The sequence below is a fragment of the Balaenoptera ricei genome, chromosome 3 (assembly GCF_028023285.1).
Source record: "Balaenoptera ricei isolate mBalRic1 chromosome 3, mBalRic1.hap2, whole genome shotgun sequence".
In the NCBI taxonomy this organism is placed as follows: Eukaryota; Metazoa; Chordata; class Mammalia; order Artiodactyla; family Balaenopteridae; genus Balaenoptera; species Balaenoptera ricei.
The window spans coordinates 63,534,696-63,557,155 of record NC_082641.1 but is presented as its reverse complement, the minus strand read 5'-3'; the positions used below and the strand labels follow the sequence as shown (position 1 = coordinate 63,557,155).

Here is a 22,460-nt window from a genome sequence, read left to right as displayed (position 1 = left end):
ACACAGTAAAAGTATTGTTTCTGTCATCAGAAAGAAGATGTTATTTAAAAACTTTACACCTGTGTAGTTCCAATTCATTAATAAAGAAATGAGCACATAGGTGGTACAAAAAGATGCAACTGACAATATTAACATTTATTCACCAATTTAGATAATGTCATTTAAAACAGCAAAGTAATTAATACAAAACCTTTGGGTTTGAGAGGGTAAGGAAAGATTACTTCAATTATTTGATTGACTATTTTGTATCTAGAAAGCTCTTTCAATTAAAAACTGTATTTATGAAGAAGAGAGTAAATCTATAATAAAGCACTTTATACAATGCATCTAGAAAAAAGAGTGAACAGAATTTTTAAGAAGAGAAAAAAGAAACTGAAATTCTCGTTCATAAGCTAAAAATCTGGCCCACTACCAAAAAATCTGGCTGCAGATCTCTGCAGTTTGTTCTCACCTCAGTTGTTCAACTGACTAAAAGTATTGGTTTTATAGCTAACAATCATAAATGAAAGCTCACCCATCAGTAAGAACAGCAATGTAGAAATGCTATTTTTGAGTTCTCAATTTAATCTGATAGAGAAAAACATTCCCTCTTGGATACTTGTTTTGCCCTGCAGAATTCCATTTCATTTTAAATTTTCTATTCTGGTTGACAAACTGAGAGGGCCTAATTTGAAGGACAGCCTGTAACATGATACACTTGCATTTTTAATAATCATCAAAATAAAGTCTACCTGGACATCTCGGTAATGAAAAAACATGCCTCTAAAATGATCTTCATAAGTTCCTTGATCTTTTTATTCTATGAAGTATTCTCTCCTATATGTCTCATAATATTACTATACATATTTCTATCAATGTGTTTCTACTCTGTACTGTTGTAACTTGAAGCTAGGAATCAAACCTAGCAAAATCACTGATGAAAAAATTCATACTGTGGACTAGAGAGCTAAGGAATAAACTCCAGTTTACACATATATGACTATTTATATATATAAAATGTGTGTGCACACAAACACATACATTCTGTTTAACTTCTCAGAATATAAACAAAGATAAAATGGAGCTCTAGTTCCTTGTTACAGTGGGGTATACAGAAGAAAAATATGGAACAGACATGGCTTTCTTCTAAGGCTACAAGTTTCCCAATATTTTAAGGAGGGAAAGGAGTCCTTTAGGTTTTATTCATTCATTTTGAGAGCTTAATAAGCTCACTGTGAAAATGCTTATTTCCACAAAGTGAAAGCCATGTGAGTAAAGGCGGAGTCAGATCTCTCTGAAGGAGTATTTCTAAATTCAAGTAATAAATTCCCTATTGTGCCACATTAATTGTTTCACAACACAGGAACCAGAGCTGTTCTTTCCTACTACCTATATGTTTTTTTAATTTTCAAAGCACACTAGTGCACTAATGCTTCTAGAGTCAATCTGATGCATTGTTTACCTTTAAAAATTGATCCTTGATCATGTCAAACTTCTGCTTTTCATGCACAGCTCTGGCTGTATTTGTTCCATCAAAAGGTTCTACAATGTTAAATGCACATATAAACAAGAAATTATTAAAATGAGAACTTCAGTTTTTTATTTGAATTATATGAAATTGCCAATATTTGACAGTTTCTGACCTACACAGTAGCAATTGCATGTGGTTTAGCCTAACATTAGATTTATGTGTATAATAAATAGTTTTATAATTGCTATGAGCTGTCTAACAAGGTAGATAAAATTCAAGTGAGAAGATATCTAAAAATGAAGTAATCAGCATAGGTATATTAAGTCTAAATCATAAAAATAGATAAGATTTCTGAAGAATCATAGAGTCAAGAACCTACTGTGAGGGACTTCCCTGGTGGCACAGTGGTTAAGAATCCGCCTGCCAATGCAGGGGACACAGGTTCGAGCCCTGGTCTGGGAAGATCCCATATGCCACGGAGCAGCCAGGCCCGTGCGCTACAACTACTGAGCCTGTGCTCTAGAGCCCGTGAGCCACAACTACTGAAGCCCGTGCACATAAAGCCTGTGCTCTGCAGCAAGAGAAGCCACCGCAATGAGAAGCCCACGCACTGCAACGAAGAGTAGCCCCGGCTCATCACAACTAGAGAAAGCCTGCACACAGCAATGAAGACCCAACACAGCCAAAAATAAATAAATAAAAAAATTTAAAAATAATAAAAAACCACTGATTTGTCTAGTAGGAGAAAGGTCAATGCCTTTGAAAGTAGAGGTTTAATACCGGGGAGGATGGAAGACAGTACAGAGAACTATGGTGTGACTAAATGGCTTAAAAAAAAATACAGTGAGAACGGTAACTTGTATTAGAAATTTGGCAGTGAAAGACAGAAAAACAGGATAGAGAAAAAAGTGGACGAGACAGGAAGAGAACAAAAGCAGAGATTTTATGTGTGTGTCTCCAATATTACTTTCCATGTCTTCACCCTCACCCCACTCACCCTTCACCCACAAAATAAGAGAGAAGAGTTCATATATAGAGACAAAGAAACTGATTCTATATAAGAGAACGAGGAAACTGAAGATAATAGTGAGAAAAGAAAGATAACTAAAGGCATTAGGAGTGAGATGGAAGCTGAAATAATGCCAGCAGTAGGTTAAAATTACTGGAGTTGAAGAATTTTGGTGTAAAAAAGAAAAAAAAAAGTACTCAGAAAAGCCAGTAGGATCAAGTCAAGAGTATTTTTCAAGGATGAGAAGACCTATGTGTGCTGTAAAGCTGAAAGAGAGAGACGAGAGAGAAAGAGAATGAAGTTGCTAGAATGAGGGGAAAGACCTCAAAAAAGGTGTGAAAGAATAGGAAATTTGATGGAGATGTTAACTTTAGATTTGTCATATAATCTAATCAGGCCCATCATTTTAAAAACTCCTTTTGTTTATTTTTTTATTGCTCAGAAAGGCTATTTCAAAAGAGTTTATTGTCACAGTACTTTTCAAAATAAAATAACGCCATATGCCAAACTATCAGATTACACAGTGCGTAGCACTTTACAACTGTATTTAATATTCAAAAGAACCAAGTAACTAAAATAACATACACACACTGTGCAATTTAGCAAACCAAACACCAAAGCAGGAGATTCAATTTCACATTTATAAACTCTTAAGATGTTGCATTATAATTCAAGATTAAAATACTCTAAATTTGATGTTTTCCTGCAAATGCCAAATCTCAACCCTTTATGTTACCTCAAGATTTACAAAAGTCATCAACTTGGCATCTGTGAGAACAATATTGCCTCTTGAAGTCAGTTTCAACTGACTTAAAGAAATATTCAACTACATGTAAATTAATTTTAGAGAATAGACTATCTGCAGACCATTTAATTTTTAAAGGAAAATCAATTTTATATTCATAAAAATCTAGCTTGTATTAATTATCAATATTTAAGTATAAAAGAACTAATTTTATTTCAAAGAATCATTTTCTTCTACCTGTAAGTCATGAAACTAAATTTCAACCAACTACAAGCATGAGAGGTGCGTGAAGACTGCTCAAATCTTACTGACTGGAAAGATTCGACACCTAAATTCGTGTTTATTATTTCTTACAACTAAAGAATTTTAAATTATTTTTTTGAATTAAAATCTTACGATTAAAAGACTTATAAACCACTTCAGAACATAAATGTATTACTTTTAGATGAAATATAAGCTGAAAGTATTCAAGTAATTCTCTCAGTACCATGATGATAGTTGGCTGGAAATAGAGAGTAGTTGTGGGAAAGCTACCTTCTACACAGATGTATTTATTTCTCCACTCAATACCATCAGGCCTGGGAATGGCTTTGGCTTCACGAACTGAAATCATCTGACTGTTCCAGCTATCAAAAGAAAAACATTAATCATGTTAACTATTTTAACTTCCCTTTTATTATTTTTATTATATCAGTAGTTAAGCTTACTCTGATCTTCTCATAGAATTGGAATTTGCTTCAACCCTCTGCACCTCGATCCCCATTTCCCCTTCTCTACTTCGTTTGTCTCCACAGCACTTACATTCTAACAATTTGCTTATTTATTACGTTATTGTGTGTCTCCCCTAAATAGAATGAAAGCTCCAAGATGCTGAGCTCTTTGTGTATTTTTTTTTTACTCTTCACCTAGTTGCTCAGTATAAACTAGGTATTCAATACATATTTTTTGAATAAATAAAGTAATATGAAAACTAAAGTGTAAGTAAGCAAAAAAACTATGTTCCTGGTTAACACCCCAGTTAGAATTTTTTATTTGGTAAGAGAGAGGTAATCTTCTTGTGTTGTTTTCTGGCATCATTAAATAATTTCTGTTCAGGTGCACCTCTACTGATATGATTTACGGTAGAAAATTTTAAAATTTTCCAGTAGAAGCAAGAAGATGCTGTTTTAAGGAAAAAAAAAAATAATACTCTATGAAAACATACCGTTATTGCTGTATATCAGATGTAGATGTTAACAGTGAAGTTTTATTCAAGTAAAACAATTTTATCAGCATGCTTGAAGGTAAACTGTCCAGTCTTTAGTATATCCTAAACTTACACTGTTCTTTTAAATTTATAATAATTTTGTACAAGTTCAAATTATAATAATTTTATACAAGTACAATTTTCCTTTTCTCAAAAACATTTTAAAAACACATGACCACTCAGCTTGTATTCAACAGAAAAATGAGTTTGGGGTATAGCTGATATCTTTTTTTTCAGCTATATTTAGCTTTCTCCATAATTTCAGTAGGAGAAAGACCATGGTTTGGGACATTCCAAATGCAACACTCGTCCTACTCTGCCTCTATTTATTAGAGAATCCATAAGGACATAATCGTGGGTCCAGTATGGCATTTGTTTCTGGAAAACTAACTAATTTCTATGTTAAACATGCAAGAAAATATTGCATCTTGTGAAGTTTGATAACTGAAAAGAATCTTCGAAGTATGATTTTCTATTTTTTCTTACCAAGAATACAGTTTAGAAATAGTTTGCAAACACAGCTTTAAGTTCTTTAAAAATATATATCAGAATTTATGTTTTTTAAAAATAAGTGGGTTGTCAAAAAGAAATACTTAGGATTGGTTACAGTAAGATGTTTTAGATCCTTCATGTACAGCAGCTCCGTTAGTTTGGGCTCCAAACAGAAAAGAAGTACACTGCTCTACTGGTCCAAGTGTGTTACCAAAATTTTCTTAAACATAACAATGTAAAGGGGAGAGTTATATAACCACATTGCTGACCCACACAAAATTACAGTAGAATTACACCTTGTGCTACTTCACTTTATATGGCATAAGACAAATTTCACTAATAAAATGAACTTTTTCCTGAGACTACTTGTTTCTAATTTCAACTTGTAGGACAGTGGAATCTGCAGTAGAATTAAAATAGGAAATATTATGTTAAAAGGGGGTGGACTGATTTTTTTCTCTCAGACAAGTTTAAAATATTGAAATACTGTATCCTGCTGTTAAACTAAACCTTTTACTTTCTTAAATCAAAGGAACTCTCCTCACCACTATATTTCTATTAAATCCAATTCTGAATTTATATTACATGCCAGTATTTGATTCTAAACTGGATCACAGAAACATATGTGACACATCCATATTCACTTCTTCATCCCTAACCAGATAGTGTTTAATCTTCAACCTATAATCAACCCAAACAATTCAGTTATTTAAATGACTATCATTTGAAGTACTTCATAGAGGAATAAAAAAGAATATTTGAACCACTACTATTTGGACTGATTCAATCTACTGCATTTTTGAAGAACTTTTAAATATTTGAAATTATTAAATATTTCAAATCATAAACATGATACATAACTTATATACTACTTTTAATCTTAGAGGTGAATTTAAATGTAGAATTCAAATGGTAATTTAGAAATATTTTCCCTACACATTTCCTTCTTTAAAACAGGCTCTAAACTAAGCCTTTTATCATACTGTATTTCTCTACCATAATTTGCTTTCCATGTGAAAATCTGTCATTGTCACTCAATAATTAAAGTATAAAATAAGATACAATCTATAAAAGAGGGATGTTTCAGAAAAGACTAGAACAACAGATATGGGACTTAATCTAAAACAGATCTGATAATGTATGATAATCTTTTGAATATAAAACAGATTACTGACTATATTGGTAAGATGCTCGCTTTTTTTCTTCAGTAATGATAATGAGCTGGTACTCATTCATTAATTCTCTTCTAGCCATTCTTTTTGTGACAAACAAAGTATTTTGAGACAATTGATTAAATTGGAAATGCAGACTTCAACAACATTACAAAGAAAAATTTAAGTCTCATAAAGACAAAATTATGCGTCTGATACCACATGGCTGCATATATGCTAAGACTAGTCAAAGTAAGTGAAAAAATTGTATATTTCTGTTCTATTACTAAGGGTTGGGAAGCAAACAATCAAACAAACAAACACTTTGTTAGGGATTTCAAATCTTGTAAACAGAGAAAAAGCCTGACTCTAATCCTAGAGTTTTGTTTTGTTTTGACTGGTTCCTCTTCTGCCTGACCCTTTAAATGCTGGTGTCTATCAGGACTTTGTCTTTTTCGATCTTTTTCAAATGCTAGAGCACTCATCTGGGCTTCAGTACTCTGATGTTTCTTTCCCAAATCTTCTTCTCCAGCCACTAAGCCCCACGCCAAAATTTACAAGTAACTATTGGAAACTGCCACCTAGATGTCCTGTAGGCAACACTGTGCCCATTTTCACGACTGAATTTAATATGTCCTGTCCATTGTCAATTATTAAAATCACTCCCTTGCATATCCCTCCACTCTCTTACCTGCTCTTGCTGCACTGAACTTACCTGGCTGATAAAACTATAATTAAATCTTTGTTTACTCCAATCCTTTCCCAAGCAGCTAAACAGCGCTGGAGAAAAAAATGCAACCATATTGACCTTTCGATTTATGATCACTTTAAATTCATGATGACTTAGCTCAAAAGGATCCTAAATGCTACTACCCACCAATCATACTATATTCCCATAGTTAATTCACTCCTTTACTCTTCTACATGACAATTCATACCTTCTCCTCACTTCTCAAGTCTACTCCCTCACAATCCTTCCCAGCTGATGTCCATGCTTCATTTCACTAAAAAAACTAAAACAATCAAAAGATAGTTTCCTCTAGTTCCCACCACATCAACCTGCATTTGTCTGTATCTATATATTCTTTTTTTTCCCTCATTATTATTAATGAATTGTCAGCGCTTCTATTCCACTTGTGCTCTAGATTCCAATCCTTCTCTACTCAAACAAGTAGACTGTTCAACAATTTACTACAATTTTTCTGGTATCACCAATTTTGCCATAAAGATGGCAAAATTTCTCCTTTCTAAAAACAAAATCTCAACCCTGCTTAATCCTCCAATTTCTACCCCACTTATTCTGCTCCCTTTACAAGTACGTAAATTCCCCTGGAGAGTTAGCTACCCTACCTAAATCCTCCCCTCCTTTTCTCTCTTTAGCTCACACCAATGACACTTTTTTTTTTTTTTTTGATAGGTAAGAAGTGGATTTATTTAGAGAGAAACACACTGCACAGACAGAGTGGGGGCCATCTCAGAAGGTGAGAAAGGCTCCAATGACCCTTTTTATCCACATTATTCCACAGAAACTGCTCCTGTCAAGGGTCCAGTAGCCTCCACATGGACAGATGCTTCAATGGTCAGCTTTTAGTTCTCATCTTGTACTTGATCTATCAAAACATGTGACGCACATAATCACTCCCTCCTCCTCAAAACGTTTTTCCCCCTTGGATTCCAAGACACCACATTCTATTGCCTTTCCTCCTTTCTCAATGATTCTTCCTTTTTTTGATTACTATATATTAGTTCCTTCTCATACCTAATCTATTTTTACTTCATCTCTGTATTACGACATTTTTCAAAGGGAAAAATGAAAGGCATAAAACTTAAAAGCAGTGCAACAGTGGTTAATATTTTGCCACATTTGCTTGTGTGTGCGCGTATATGTGTATGTTTTGAACTGACCCTTTTGTTAAGCTGTAGACAGAGTGAAACTTCATTTCTTTATCCTTTGGCATATATCTAAGAATAAGGCTATTCTCCTTTGTAACACCAACAGCATCAAGAAATTAATGTAACTCAAATGCCTTTTATAATTTTTCCACCCTCTCTACAATCCGATTGTAATCAAGGTTCATCCATTGTATTTGATTGTTCCATCTCTTTAAACTGGAAATGTTCCCTCCACTTTTTTTTTTTTAAGATAATTGACTTTTTGAGAGACTAGGCCAGTTGTTTCACAGAATATCTACATTCTGAATTTGTCTTTCTCTCTTCATTGTCATTTAAAACACTCTTGTATCTTCTGTATTTCCTGTACCCCTCTTAACACTGGAGTATCTAAGGGTTTAGTCTTTGGACCGTTTCTCTTTTCTATCTATATTCCCTTGGTTTTCTCAAAAAGTTTCCTAGCATTAAATACCATCTACCTGCTGACAACTTCCAAATATAAAGCTCTAACTGTGACCTCGCTCCTGAACTCTAGAGTTGTATATCCAACTCTCTACTCAGTATCTCTACTTGAATATTTTGTGGGTATCTCAATCTTAAAATATTCAAAATCAGTAATGTTCCTCCCTTGTCTTCCGCATCACACCTAATGGCAACTCCATCCTTTCAGTTGCTCAGGCCAAAATCTTAGAAGTCATTCTTGGCTCCTCGCTTTCTCTTATGTCACATCTAATCTGTAGCAAATCAAAATGTAAGTGGAATCTGACCACTTCTCATCCACTGCCACTGCAACCACCTTTAACCCAAGCAACATGACTTCTCTTAGATTACTACAATACCTTTCTAAACAGTCTCCTTGCTTCTGCCTTTGGCTCCCCCTTCACTCTATTCTTATCCACCAACCAGGATGCGCATGTTATAAACTAAATCAGATCACGCAATTTCTCTACTGAAACCCCTCCAGTGGTTTCCCGTTTTACCCAGAGGAAAAGCCAAAGTCATCAAAATTAACCACAAGACCCTACATGACATGAACTTCCTTAACTCTCAGACATCATTGACTTCTACACTCTCTTCCAGTCACACTGGCCTCTTTGCTGTTCCTTGAACATGTTAGGCAAACCTCCACCTCAGGGTCTTTGCAGTTGTTTTTCCTTCTGTTTGGAAAGCTCTTCTCCCATATAGACACATAACTCACACCTTCCTCTCCGTTGGGTCTTTATTTCAAAGGTCACCTTTTCGGTGAGACTGTCTTACCATGCTAGGTATTAAACGGCAATACAGGTATTAAAATTGCAACAACTATACACACCAGAATATCCTTTCTTGTTTTTGCTTTATTTTTCTCTACTTACCACCATCTAACATACTGTACATTTTATTTGTTTACTGTCTATCTCTCCATACTACAAGATAAGCTCCATAAAGACAGTTTTGTTAACTGCTATATCCCCAGTGCATAGAAAATAGCTTGGTATAGAGTAGGCGCTCAATGATTTATTGATGAAATAAAATGAGGAAAAAATAGTAAGAAAGGAGATAGAAAAATTGTCCTTTGTATTTCCTTTTTCAAAAAATGTATGTATTTAGGTATATACGTATGTATTTTTAATTCAACAGATAAACTAGCAGTAATGACATGTGATTGGGCATCCAGAAAATAAAGAGAATTATAAAACAGATACCTTTTAAGGTTCTTAGAATCTCCAGTATCTATGAGTCTGTAAGATATTTAGAATTTAAAATTTTCTTTTCTTTTCTTTTTTGTTTTTTTGCTAAATTACAAAGTGATTAAATTCTGACTGTATGTTTTTCTAGACTCCCGGAACCACCTGATCCTTTTTTTTCCTATTTTGTCAGTTCCTCGTTCCTAGGTACATTTCTAGAAACCTGGCTTCATTTTAAGAATTTTCAGCAGCAAGGTTTAAGGAGAAAGCTGTGAGTGAAGTAGGTAAGAAAATCTTTTTAATGGTAATTTTTAAATGGCCATATAAAATTTCTGCACCATTCATACCATGTACACAAGCATCCTTTCACAGGCACTTAATTCTCTGTCTTCAAGTAAAGGGAGTTTTTTAATAGTATCTCAAAGTTCAGAAAAAATCCTTACAAACACTTCTAATGGCTGCCAGAATTCTTCTGCACAGCACCTAGTTCATTACCATGACTACACTCTTGGCTATGCTCCCTACAGTCAAATTTCTGAAAATATCTGGTATGAAACAACAATGCACTATATGATGAAACAGTAGGTGAAGATGTCACCTAAATCATGTATCATCATAACAAGTGCGCCCAAAAGTTCAAAACCTCTTAGCCAGATTCATTTGGCACAGCAAGCTAGTTTCTGTTAATACTAAACTAACATACAAACCTGCACATCTACCATTTTGTTTCAGTCCAACAAAGCAGATGATTTTCAAAGTATTTCTCTAGATGCTCTAATCCTATACTCTACATGGCAGAAAAATATCTTTCTTCTATGAACTTCCCCCAATATCTAATTTACATGACACAACAGACGATGCCAATACAGTCTAACAACTACGAATGTGGTTTTAGAGTCACCTGAATTTGAATCCCAGTTCTCTGGCTATCTAACTGTACGTTATGGGCAAGTTTCAAGTTCACAAATTCCCGAAGTTTGAAAGGGGGTTACTGTGAGGATTAAATGAGATAATACATGGGATTCACTCAGTATACTGCAGGACACTAGGTAAACATTCATGAAACATTAGCTATTATCATTGCAACATCTTAAAAAATCTTAACTCTAGAATAACCTTTATATTTTCTTATGTCCCGTGTCTCATACAGTCTTAAATCTTTCCTCATCTTTATATAAATGAAAGCTCTTTCCTTTTTATCTTTGTTGCCTAGACTTCCATTCAGATCCTGGTCATTTTTAACCTGGATTATTATAACTTCATTCTTATTGAACTACTTTTCTTCAGCACTTTTCTTACTCCTTTTGTTAACCTAATTCAGTAATTTGTAAGTCACCTTAAGGATCTCTGACTCATATCCATAATCTTACTTTCTGCTTCAAAATTATTTATCTATAGCAAGTATTTTTCAAGTACCACTACCTGGCATTGGGCTAGGTAATGGAGACACAACCATAAACAAAACAGGCAGTCCGATAGAAACTTTACTTGGAGGAATGTAAAGAACACTTCTTCCTTCAGGTCCTATGTTTCAAATCATCTTATATGAGTCAAGTTTCTTTAGAACTCCTGTATAATAGCAGATAATATCAACATTTCAGTAAAGTATCATAGTTAAGAGAGTGAATTTTGCAGTCAAAACTATCTGAAGTATTCCCCTTACTACCTGTGTGATCTGCGGGCCAGTTTCCTCACCTCTCTATATGCCTCACTGGTAAAATGGGCATAAAATAATACCAACTCATTTGGCTATTATATAAACTAATGAGATAATACATACAATCTGCTTAGAACAGTTTTTCCCACCAAGTAATAGCAATTTATTAGGCTTACTATTATTGTTCCCCTCTCCAAACCTCTTCAAACTGGTACCCTATGATCATTGTACCCTCCTCCTCTAACTGTACAACTCCTAAGTTCTCTCATTTTCTCCTTCAGGCTTTTCCAAATTGATCAGAAGAGCTGCAAACAACCCCTAATCCCACTCTATCTGGACTAAGAACTCCCATAAGAACTTTCAGTTATGGCCATCCTGACTATACACTTTACTGTTTCATGTTTATATATCACCCTCACCAAAAAAAAAAAAAAAAAGGGAAAAGGAGTATTCCTTGATTTGTATATCATACAAACAACTATTTATTCAGATATCAAGTATTAAGTAGAACTTTTTCCAAGTTTGTTTTAGCTATGTTTTTTTATTACAAATTTTAAGTTCCTGGAAAATAGATGTTCCATACTATACAGCACCTACACAGGACCAACACAAACATTTATTCAGGCCCTACAGTGGAAAAGAGGTGGCTAAATATAAAATGGGATCACTACTGAAATCAACTAAAACTGGACTTATTGAACTATAATTTTTTTAATTAGCTAGAAACAGGAAAGCTATGTAGTTTCTAATAATCATTAGATATTAAATTTTATAAACTACACATTTTTGGAGTAGTTTACAACAATGAAATTGATAAATACAGTTTATGACCCAATTTGTAGCATTCACTTATTTACAAACGAATAAACACAATTTGAAATTTCACTTACTCAAATTCTGTAGCATAATATTTAAGAAAGCCCAGTAAGAGGTCCCCAAGATTTGATTCATTCTTTGAGAGGTAAGGAGGAACATTACATGGAGCTTGATGTACAAGGTGCAGCTGTATAGCAGGACTAAAAGATTCCTATCAAAAAGAAAAAGGGAAAAATGTGAGGCCATTTAAAAACACACCAAAAAACTTTATAAATCCTAACATAAGGCTGTCTGAAGAAGAGAGAATTTTCTTTATTTGGCAATTTGGAAATCTGAAGATTTTCTTCCAGTAAAGGTTTCACCAATGTTTGGAGTAGGCCAGAAAGGACCTGAAAAACTAAGATATTCTAACCCTGACTGAGGTATATCACTCAGTTAACCAAATGAATTCCTATGGTAGCAAAAGATTTTCTAATTCATAAATAAAACCTTACTGTACATACCAAGATTCCATCCAATAATATTTAGATTTCTTTATAAACGTATATCCTTCTTAATTATTTCTATAAAGAGCAGTTGTACTTTCTGAAGTGTATCAAGGACAAGATGAGAGCTTTCTCCAACTGTCACTTAAAATTTCTCTCAAAGGCCATGTAAGTAATTTTAATACATAAATAGTACTTACGCTGATTTTAAGATTTTTTGAAATTTTATTTCATTTTTGTATTTTGTATCTTAGAGGGAACAGAAATAATGATGTTCAACATGAATTGAACTTGAAAAGACAAAGAAGGCAGGGAAAAGAAGAAAGATAGGAAACATACCAGCAAGCAATATTCAGCAATTTACTTTTAGCACAATATGCATAAAGGAGGATATCATCTGCTTGCAATCCAGGCCCAAGCAAGATACTTATTAGAAGGAATACTAATGAGTACTTATTCTTTTTGCCTATGGTATGCCATTCATTTTCATATCTGATCTTTCCTCTATTAGTAGCAAGTTATGGCTCTAAAATAAACTAAATGAACTATAGAAATTCTCAAATAATACATATCTATTACATTAGAAAATACTTTTTCTCAGGTAATTTTCACAGTGCCCTCAAGAAAGGTTTTCTATATTCCCCTTTGCCATCAGAGTAGAAACAGATTTAAAAAACAAACAAAAAAACCCAATTGGTTAAGACAGCAGAATGATAACTACACTTAAGGTTCTCAACTACCCAACAGATCAACTTTGGGTTTATAGATATTAATTCAATTAGTAATATCTGAATAACTCCAATATTTAAAAAAATAGAGGGTCCCCAAATAACTAAGTGGTAATACCGAGAAATAGGGTAGTGCATCTATTTAATGACAGTCCTCAAAAAACATCAGTAAAAACAAAGAGCAAGAAAATAAAAATATATTCTCTCCTGCCTCATTACCTATAATTCTATCAACAATTTTTAACTACCAAGAAGTGATTACCTTTCTGTCAGAAGAAAAATTCTACTCCAACCACAACTCACAAAGTTGGCATTCCTAAATGTGGGGCTCCCCTTACACTTCTAACAGATTTAGTATTACATTATATGACTCAAGTAGAAATCTTATTTGTCTCTAAGACTAGGGGGACTAGGAGAGAAGCACTAATTTGTAATAAAGAGTTTTAAAGGCAGAAGAAAGAGCAGGTTTCTTACTTGTCTTGCTCTTACTTAAGTGTAAAATTGGACTTAGGATAACATTATTTAAAACTGTAAAACTGGCTCCAGCTCTGACGTCGCCTGTGCTCCTTGAGGAGTGACGATACCACGGAACCGGAGCCGTGACTGAGGCTGATGTAAATCTGAAGGCCTACCCTCTTGCAGATGCCCACCTCACCAGGAAACTACTGGACCTCATTCAGCAGTCATGTAACTACAAGCAGCTTCACAAAGGAGCCAATGAGGCCACCAAAACCCTCAGGAGAGGCATCTCTGAGTTCATCAGACGCCGAGCCCCTGGAGATCATCCTGCACCTCCCACTGCTGTGTGAGGACAAGAATGTGCCCTATGTGTTTGTGCGCGCCAAGCAGGCCCTGGGGCGAGCCTGTGGGGTCTCCAGGCCTGTCATCGCCTGTTCTGTCACCATCAAAGAAGGCTCACAACTGAAGCAGCAGATCCAATCCATCCAGCAGTCCTCTGAAAAGCTCTTAGTCTAAACAGGTGGCCTCTGCCACACTCCCTGCTGACTCCTACCCCAGGGGTTATGTATCATTTGTCTGTTAGCATATAGTATTTCGAGCTACCTTCTATTGTTATAAAATATTATAGTGCTCAAAAAAAAAAAAACTATAAAATTTAACTAATATTCTCTAGGGAATTAAACAAAAAGGTTTAAGTTCAAATGACAGGGAAAAGAAAAGTGGGTCACTGTTTAATAGTTTCTGCTCTGAAAGCTTCTTATTTTGATTTCTAGCACCTAGCACAATAAGCATTCAACTTATGAAATGATGCTGAGAAGAGCAGCCATTTTCTTACCTGAAGTTTAAAACTGTTTGAACCCCCTTTAAAAATTTTATTTTGTTCAGTAATTTAAAGAAACACATCAGTAATTGTGAGAGTAAAACTATAGAGTTGTGAGACCTACTATATTAAAATGCTGAATGACCCTGAACCAACAGTTTGGCCAGTGTTCTCTTAGCTTCAGTGTTCTTTTTCAAGGTCATATATAAAATGGGCCATGTCATACCTATTGAGGGAGAACTGAAGGAGAAATCCAAGCAAACAAACAAACAAACAAAAAATAGGATCCAACTAAAAGAAGCTACAAGTAAATAGGAATTCTATTTAACCTTAAGTAATCCCCATTTTTGGTAATCATTCATATTACAGAAAGATTTTCTGCTTTAAGAAAAATTTCACTGAAGAATTTTTTTAAAAGGAGCTCCCCAACTGCATTTATGTATTGAACAATATATGTTACTTCAGATAGGATGAGGGCACGTAAACAGCAATCCAAAAGCCAAAGAGATAAAAGCAGCCTTTAAAATTACAATCTGAATCCAGAGAAAAACAATTTAACCAATACAATATAACATCTATTTCTTAAAGCAATTTTTCCTTTGGATTATTGATATTTACTAGTTTAATTTTTTTTAACTTAGGGAAGATATCTCTATTATTTTTTAAGGTTATATCTTATTTTGGGCTTCTGATATCCAGGTATGTAATGACTAAATCCTGAAAACATTTTCCAAATGATATTTAAATGCTGAAGACACATATCTTCCATTTCTCTTCACAATGCCAAGTTAAGAAAAATTTAAATAAGTAATCTCTTGAAAAACATTTGAAAAGTCTCACTGTTTTTGCCCATATAATTGCCTAGCAAAAACACCTTTTGCCAGACTCCATGATCTTTTGAGGCTGTGTCATCATATCTTACTTTACCTTCAAAGTTTGAAAATTTGGACAATTAAACACTTTCTGGACTAAATTAGACTGGCTGAACTTTTACTTGGTAACTGTTCTTTAAAATGATGTATAGCTTAAATGAAAGAAGACTGTTTTCCATTTCTAGGCAAAGAAATTTAACTTGCACAATTTTCTAACAATATGAATTTTTAAAGCCTAGAAACGTTGAGGAAGATCTCAAAGAAAAGGATAACTGATATGGAGCATTTAAGTGGAGTTCTACCTATATAGAGAAAGAACTAAATGATACATTGAAGTTCTACCAAGACTTCTTAATTATATGCAGATCACCACTAATCTAGTGATGTACATTAAAGACTGATCATTAAATTACCTTTAAACTATATCTGATATGAGTGAGATCTTTAAAGTTTTGAAAGGAATGTAAGTAGTTAACACAAAGTAGAAGTACTACTATGAAGTGGTTAAAAGCATGAGCTCTGGAGTCAGACCTAGGTTTGCAGCCTTGTTCTTCTATAGCTATGTGAACTTAACCAAGTTATCTAGCTTTCCAAAGGTTAAGCTCCTTCATCCATAATATAAGTAACAGTATTCATAGGGTTGTTATACAAATTAAATGATACAATGTATGGAAAGCATAGTAGCAATATTATCTATTTATTAATTATTCAGTATATGCAAGGCATCATGATTATTTTAACTATACATTTACAACACAGTATGTGGTTACCTCCTGCAACTTTCAATGCATTATTGTGGAATTATCTTTGGCTTCTGAGAATAGGAAGATACCACTAGGGAAGGAAACAAATATAAGTTGTCTTGATAAATCTACCTAGCATAAATCTAGGTGAATCTCATAATATGCTTGCATTAAAATTAAGATCCCTTCATTCGCCTAATCTGAGCTTATATATTTAAACCTTCTCAACTTCATTTCTTTAACTCAACAGTAAATACTCTGTCCTCTATCATTTATGTTGCTTTTTCAGTCAATAGTTAAGTAGTAATAATCGATAATGCTATATATCATGATATAGTTTTCAAAGATAAAGATGTTTATAATCTTTCATCCTTTCCTTTCATAATTTAATAACAACTGAATTGAAACACCATACTAATTTTTTAATTGAAAGTTTTTTATTACTGTAAAGTTTTAAATCATTCTCAAACTTATTTATCAAGCTGAAATTCTGTCATATCAGCTTTTCTTAAAGGTATATAAATATATCTGTATAGGAACAATCAGATATACACAAATAAAATGTAGTAAGCCATGCAAATTAGATGAAATGGTATCTTAGTGACAACTACTATCATTTTGCCTTCCATAAGCAGCATAGTCTAATGGAAAAAATACCAGTTGCTGCATCCATAAGTTGTGACTAAACAGCCTGGATCAATCATGTAATCTTTCTAACATTCAACTGTGAAACAAGGGGAGTACTTTAGAAGTTTATTTGCTTAGGATTGAAGATACTGTATATAAAATTTATATGTGCTGATATAAAATAAATACTAAATAAATGATAGTTACTGCTAGTAATAAGAAACAAGCTAATTTGCTTGTTCCATCAGATGGACCACTGAAAAAAGCACTCCACTGATCAGTTTACAGGTTTCATACAAAACAAAAAAACCTGCTAAGAGGGGGTATTAAGTCCTTATCCATGTAAGTATCAATCTTATAGTAAAGATAATGTGGTTTAAATATTTATGACAATGTAAGCACACATGAAAGCAAATTAAGACATTCTTAAGTCTAGTAGGGCTTGCTATTAGTACTTTTTAAAGCCTTGGGGCTGGGCAGGTATTAAATCTATTTCCTGGTTACAGGTGTAGAAGTAAGATTATTAGCAAAACAGGGTGGAGAATATAGGCTTAGAGGTAGTACATGTGAACAGAAATCAGGACCCTGTCATGGGAGAAAGCTAGATGATTAGAAAAATGAAACACAGAAGTAAAAATGAGGTTCTTCAAACTAGAATATACTAGTAAGAATCTGAGTATCTTATAAAAGTAATACCTCTGTCTCCCAGCATAATGCTATTAAACTGAAATTTCATCAGTATTTTATATTAGTAAAAAGAGTTCCAAGTAGTACATGGTTTTAAGTGAGATTTCTGTAGAAGCATCTTTTCAATACACAATAATAATAGATTCTTTAAAGGGTAAGTTTAACTATTAGATCCTTTGTATGTTGAAAAATATATGCAGCTCTTTCTACACTGAAACCTAGGTCTTAAAGAAAAATAAAGTTGAGACAATGCAATGAAATAGTAAACACCCAGTCATTATCTTTGACCATTCAGTATGAGCTAAAGAATAAAAACTATAGAGGGAGGAAAACATTCAAGAATAGGCCCAAAAGTTCATGTTATTTTCATTTCTATACTTTGATGCTTTCATTTATCATAATGCTTAAAAAAGCATAAATACTTATACCTAGCTATACTGTAAACTCATTATAATAGTTCTTCACAGCAGAAATTTGTTTTTAAAAGGAAGACGATAAGATAGCCAGATTCCAAAAGGTTCTTGTGTTAAACAGTCTCTTCTAGTAGATGACACCACAAACTGGGAGGCCCCCACTACAGCAAGACTCTATTTACAGTGAACCCTTTATTATCCAGTACCTCACATGTGTGCATTACAAGAATAACTGATGTTCAAAAACAAGAACATCAGTTATCAATCATCAAAGATTAAATTACATCTAATTTAGGTTCCATATCAATATATTTATTATATTTTGTCTGATACATATAAAATAAATAAGTTCTTTGAAAACTGATCACTCAAGATGGATGTTATGTTTTCCTTTGTAATATGACTATTTAGTAAGTTTAGAAAACATCTCTTCTTATAAGTTTATGAACAGGTAAAAAATTATGTGGTTTCAGAAGGTTGGTCAAACATTCTAAACAAGCTGCCTAAATATTATTTCCAAAAAAAACCAGGAACAAGAATGACTATGGAAGAAGACAGAAATGGTAAGACTATAAACAAAGAAACAGCAAATTCTGGAAAAAAAGAACACAAAAACTAGAAAAGAAACAAAAATACTCAAATAGATTATGAATATGTACATTACCTAGGTTTCTCTAAACTCAAACTGAGTACACACTAAACTTTTTCTAGTAGGCACACTTCATTTCTTGAGTGTTTCCAATTAACTTCACCAGGATTCTTAATAGTATACGCACAAGGATAGTGTACTAATGTTACCTCTTAGAATATTACTTGGTAAGATCAAATGAAAGATAAAAAGACTACCTAATTGTTCATCATCTTAATTTTTTTCCCTGATTTCAAATTATACATATGTTAGGCTATAAAACTTCTGAGTTACTAACTAAAGATATGTTCTAAACATGAAAAAAAGTAGCAAGAAAAAACTGGTAGCATGAAAAAAACTGGTATGTGTCCAAATGGGCCTTCACCAACTAAGTATATTTAATTCCCATTAGTGATAATCATGAGCATCACACAAAAAGTTCCACCATTAATATGAATGACAAGATTGTCTGCCAATAACCAAATAAAATAGCAGAGTCTTCTGAAAAATTATATGAAACATTTTTGCATTCTAGTGGCCAATGCCTCAGCCTATGTAGAAAATGTTATCATATACTTAGAAGGTAATTAATACTACTTTTATATTCACGTTAATACTGCACATAATAGTTCCACATATACTTGTCATAACATGTATTGTAATAATTTATAAGGAACACTTACTGGGTAAATTTTTTGGATGGATGGAAGGATGGGTTCAGGTAGGGCTATAAAAAGAAAAAGTTTAAAGCTTCCGTGATTCACGTAATTCATTTTACAAAGCAATAATTTGTCAGCTACACCCCAGGTATGAGACTATATGGGTTTATGCTAAAATTCAACAGCTTTCATATACTTTGTGAAATTAATTCTGATCCCTAAAAATTTAAATTCAAAATATATCTAAGTTGACAATTTAAGGTCTGTTAATAAATTACATATATTTCTATGTAAACCAATGTTCCTTACATGGTTTTAGAATAACAGGTCATCAATAAATGGACACACATCATTTGGTCCAACATCAGACATACACACAAAATAAGCAAGACAACTGCTGTGCTACAGATATTAAAAAGACATTGTTAAGATGGATGTAGCTATCAAAAAAAAATTTTTTTAAGTACAATCCAATGGCACTACATCATAAGAATAATAGCTCTATCATAATTGTCCCTTTATTATTTAATTTCTTCTAACAATAATACCAAAATTGAGATAGTTCTGGGAAATTGATCTATTGGGAAAAAAAACTGAAAAGATCTTCAACTTCATTAATATATTTTTAAAAAGAAAACCTCAGCAAAGGTTAGAATCTAAATCAGGAGATTTGTACCAATCTGCTATATAATAAATAAAATTTCATACAAAAGAATCATTATCGTCATATGCCACTGTATTTTTTTAACTGCCATTCTGCACCCTTCAACAGCTTTACCCAAATCCAACCTCATTAAATGTGCTAACTGTAATCTCACATCATTATAATGTAGATCGAATAACATGAAAGGCAAAGTGTTTAATATTCACAATATAAGAAGTAACTGTAAAATACAGTGTCTTGAATATGGTAAGATACAAATAACACATTTTCAAGATTTCTTTAAGATTAAAGACCAAATATAGTACCGCATGATAAACTATATATTTAAGAATTAGAAATACATTACATATACAGTTGACGCTTGAACAATACAGGGGTTAAGGGCGCCAACCCCTGTGCAGTCCAAAATCTGCATATAACTTTATAGTTGGCCCTCCATATCTGAGGTTTCAAATCTACAGATTCAACCAGCTGCAGATCATGTAGTAAGTACTGCAATACATATATACTGAAAAAAATCTGTATATAAGTAGACCCGCACAGTTCAAACCTGTGTTGTACAAGGGTCAACTGTAATTAAATAAATTCAGTAACAAAGAATCATTACTTCACTTTTAATTTGCTATTTAGCAAAAGAATTTTTAAGTGACTCCTGGAATACATTAATGAACACATAATCAACCATTATGACCAATTTACATGGTTTCCAACTATGATTATAAATGTATAAATTTCTACCACATAGTACAAAGTAGGATGCTTCATTTAAATATCTCTTCATCATGCTTTATTCCCAAGTTGAAAACTGGAAACTGGAATAAAATAAAATTCCATGATAGTATGGAACGTTCACAGTGTATGAGTAAGAATATTAAGGGAAAAAACTCACTCATTACTTACCAGAATCACTCTCAGGAAGTAAGGATACATATTTTTTTCCCCAAAGGCATTCAAATGCTAAAATTCTAGAAGACCCTACAAATAAACTCAAGCCCCAGTCACTTAATTCTAAAAGTCTCTATATCTGTATAACATTTTTAATGGCTTTTTAATAATTTTCATTATAATATAGAAGTCAAATTGGAAACTCTTATTAGAAATTAGTTTAATTTTTAAATCTAAAAACCTGAGTTCTATTCCCATGGAACACTGCTAGTAAAATAAAATTATAACTTAAAAAAGGATGAAGAAAAGACTGTAGAAAATTCGAAAAAAAATATTATCTCATTCTAGTTATCTAGTTATCTCATAACTAGAATGCTAGGAGAGAAAAATAAACACAAACCACTGGTATAGGGTCTTTCAGTAGATAAAGAGCCTTTAGAACTAAGCAATTTGGAAGCTTTTGGGGGCAAGGTTATCATTCAAAAAATCCCCTGCCTTACAACCTTAAAGATTTAAAAACACTCGTCATTAGAGAAGCAGTTAGTGTACCCTGGCAATTATTTATCAATGCTATCCTGATAGTAACCTCAAAACATTTAGTAGTTTTTCAAATGTTTACTTTATTCCAAACCAACAAACACTCTGAAAGAATCTCTCTGTAACAACATCTCTTTTGATTTCAAAATTTTGGACTTCAATCTTTTAATTTTCTCTCTCAAAAGCAAAATAAGACAAAAGTTTATTATTGCAGGATATGATCAATAGATAATGCCTTGAATATATTTAATCTATAAGATTTTACTTTGCCTGTAGTTTGGATGAGAGCTTTCTGGTCAGGCCTTCACAAATTTATACACATAAAAGTTACATACTAATTCATCAAAAATTAAACTAAAAAAAAAAAAGCAGACCTTCAACAACACTAAACAACCACTAATTTTGAAAACGCAAGAACAATTTTAAAATGCCTAAGAGATATTTCTATACCTGGTAATACGGTAAACATTCCATGAATATTCATTCATATTGTTGTTTCTAACCAATTGACACTTTTGCCTTTATTATTAACTCATAATCTTAGATTGCTATTAAACTCTCTTCTCAATAGGTTTTTCCCTTCATGATTTCATCAGTCACTTTTTCAAGCGTATGTAGTTTGTAACTGACTGTTGAAATTCATTCTAGGAAATGCTTTAATCTTTTCAACCTTTCTACATAAAAAGGACCTGTTTCCCTTCTCTGTTCATGGCAGAAAAGATATTAAAGTATTTAAAGTTAAACAAAACTTAAAGGTCATCTAATCCAACCATTAGTGTTACAGATGAATATTAAAGCCAGAGAGGTAGAATAACTTGGCCAAAATCACACAAACTCGTTCACTGTGGCAGAGCTGGAACTGCTCAATACACCTTGCAGACTCTTGTATGACAAGAAGAGCAATTATTAACACTTATTTCAATCTCTGTAATTTCTTCTGTGGAGGAGTAGGTTAAATCTGCCAAAGTACAGAACTACACAGTAGGTCTGGTTAGCTGATGTCTTTTAACAAATACCTAGAAATGGCTGATGAGAGTGCCATTAATTACTAACCATCTCAGTAAACAGCACCACTTTATCAAGAATAAAATGTTTAACAAAATCTAAACCAAATTTTAACATGATTTCAT

The 22,460-nt window shown here is 33.1% G+C and overlaps 1 protein-coding gene and 1 pseudogene across 4 annotated transcripts in view; one reads left to right on the top strand and one right to left on the bottom strand.

Moving 5' to 3' along the window:
• TENT2 (terminal nucleotidyltransferase 2) overlaps positions 1–22,460 on the bottom strand; it is a 58,425-nt gene that overhangs the window by 1,588 nt on the left and 34,377 nt on the right. For all 4 annotated transcript variants that reach the window (XM_059916637.1, XM_059916639.1, XM_059916638.1 and 1 more), the window contains 4 exons: positions 19,269–19,312; positions 12,198–12,334; positions 3,739–3,830; positions 1,442–1,521 (listed from right to left, as the gene is read on the bottom strand). In XM_059916637.1, coding sequence (XP_059772620.1) covers positions 1,442–1,521; positions 3,739–3,830; positions 12,198–12,334; positions 19,269–19,312 — 353 coding nt within the window. The remainder of the gene's footprint in view (positions 1–1,441; positions 1,522–3,738; positions 3,831–12,197; positions 12,335–19,268; positions 19,313–22,460) is intronic.
• Positions 13,915–14,333, top strand: LOC132362053 (NHP2-like protein 1; annotated as a pseudogene).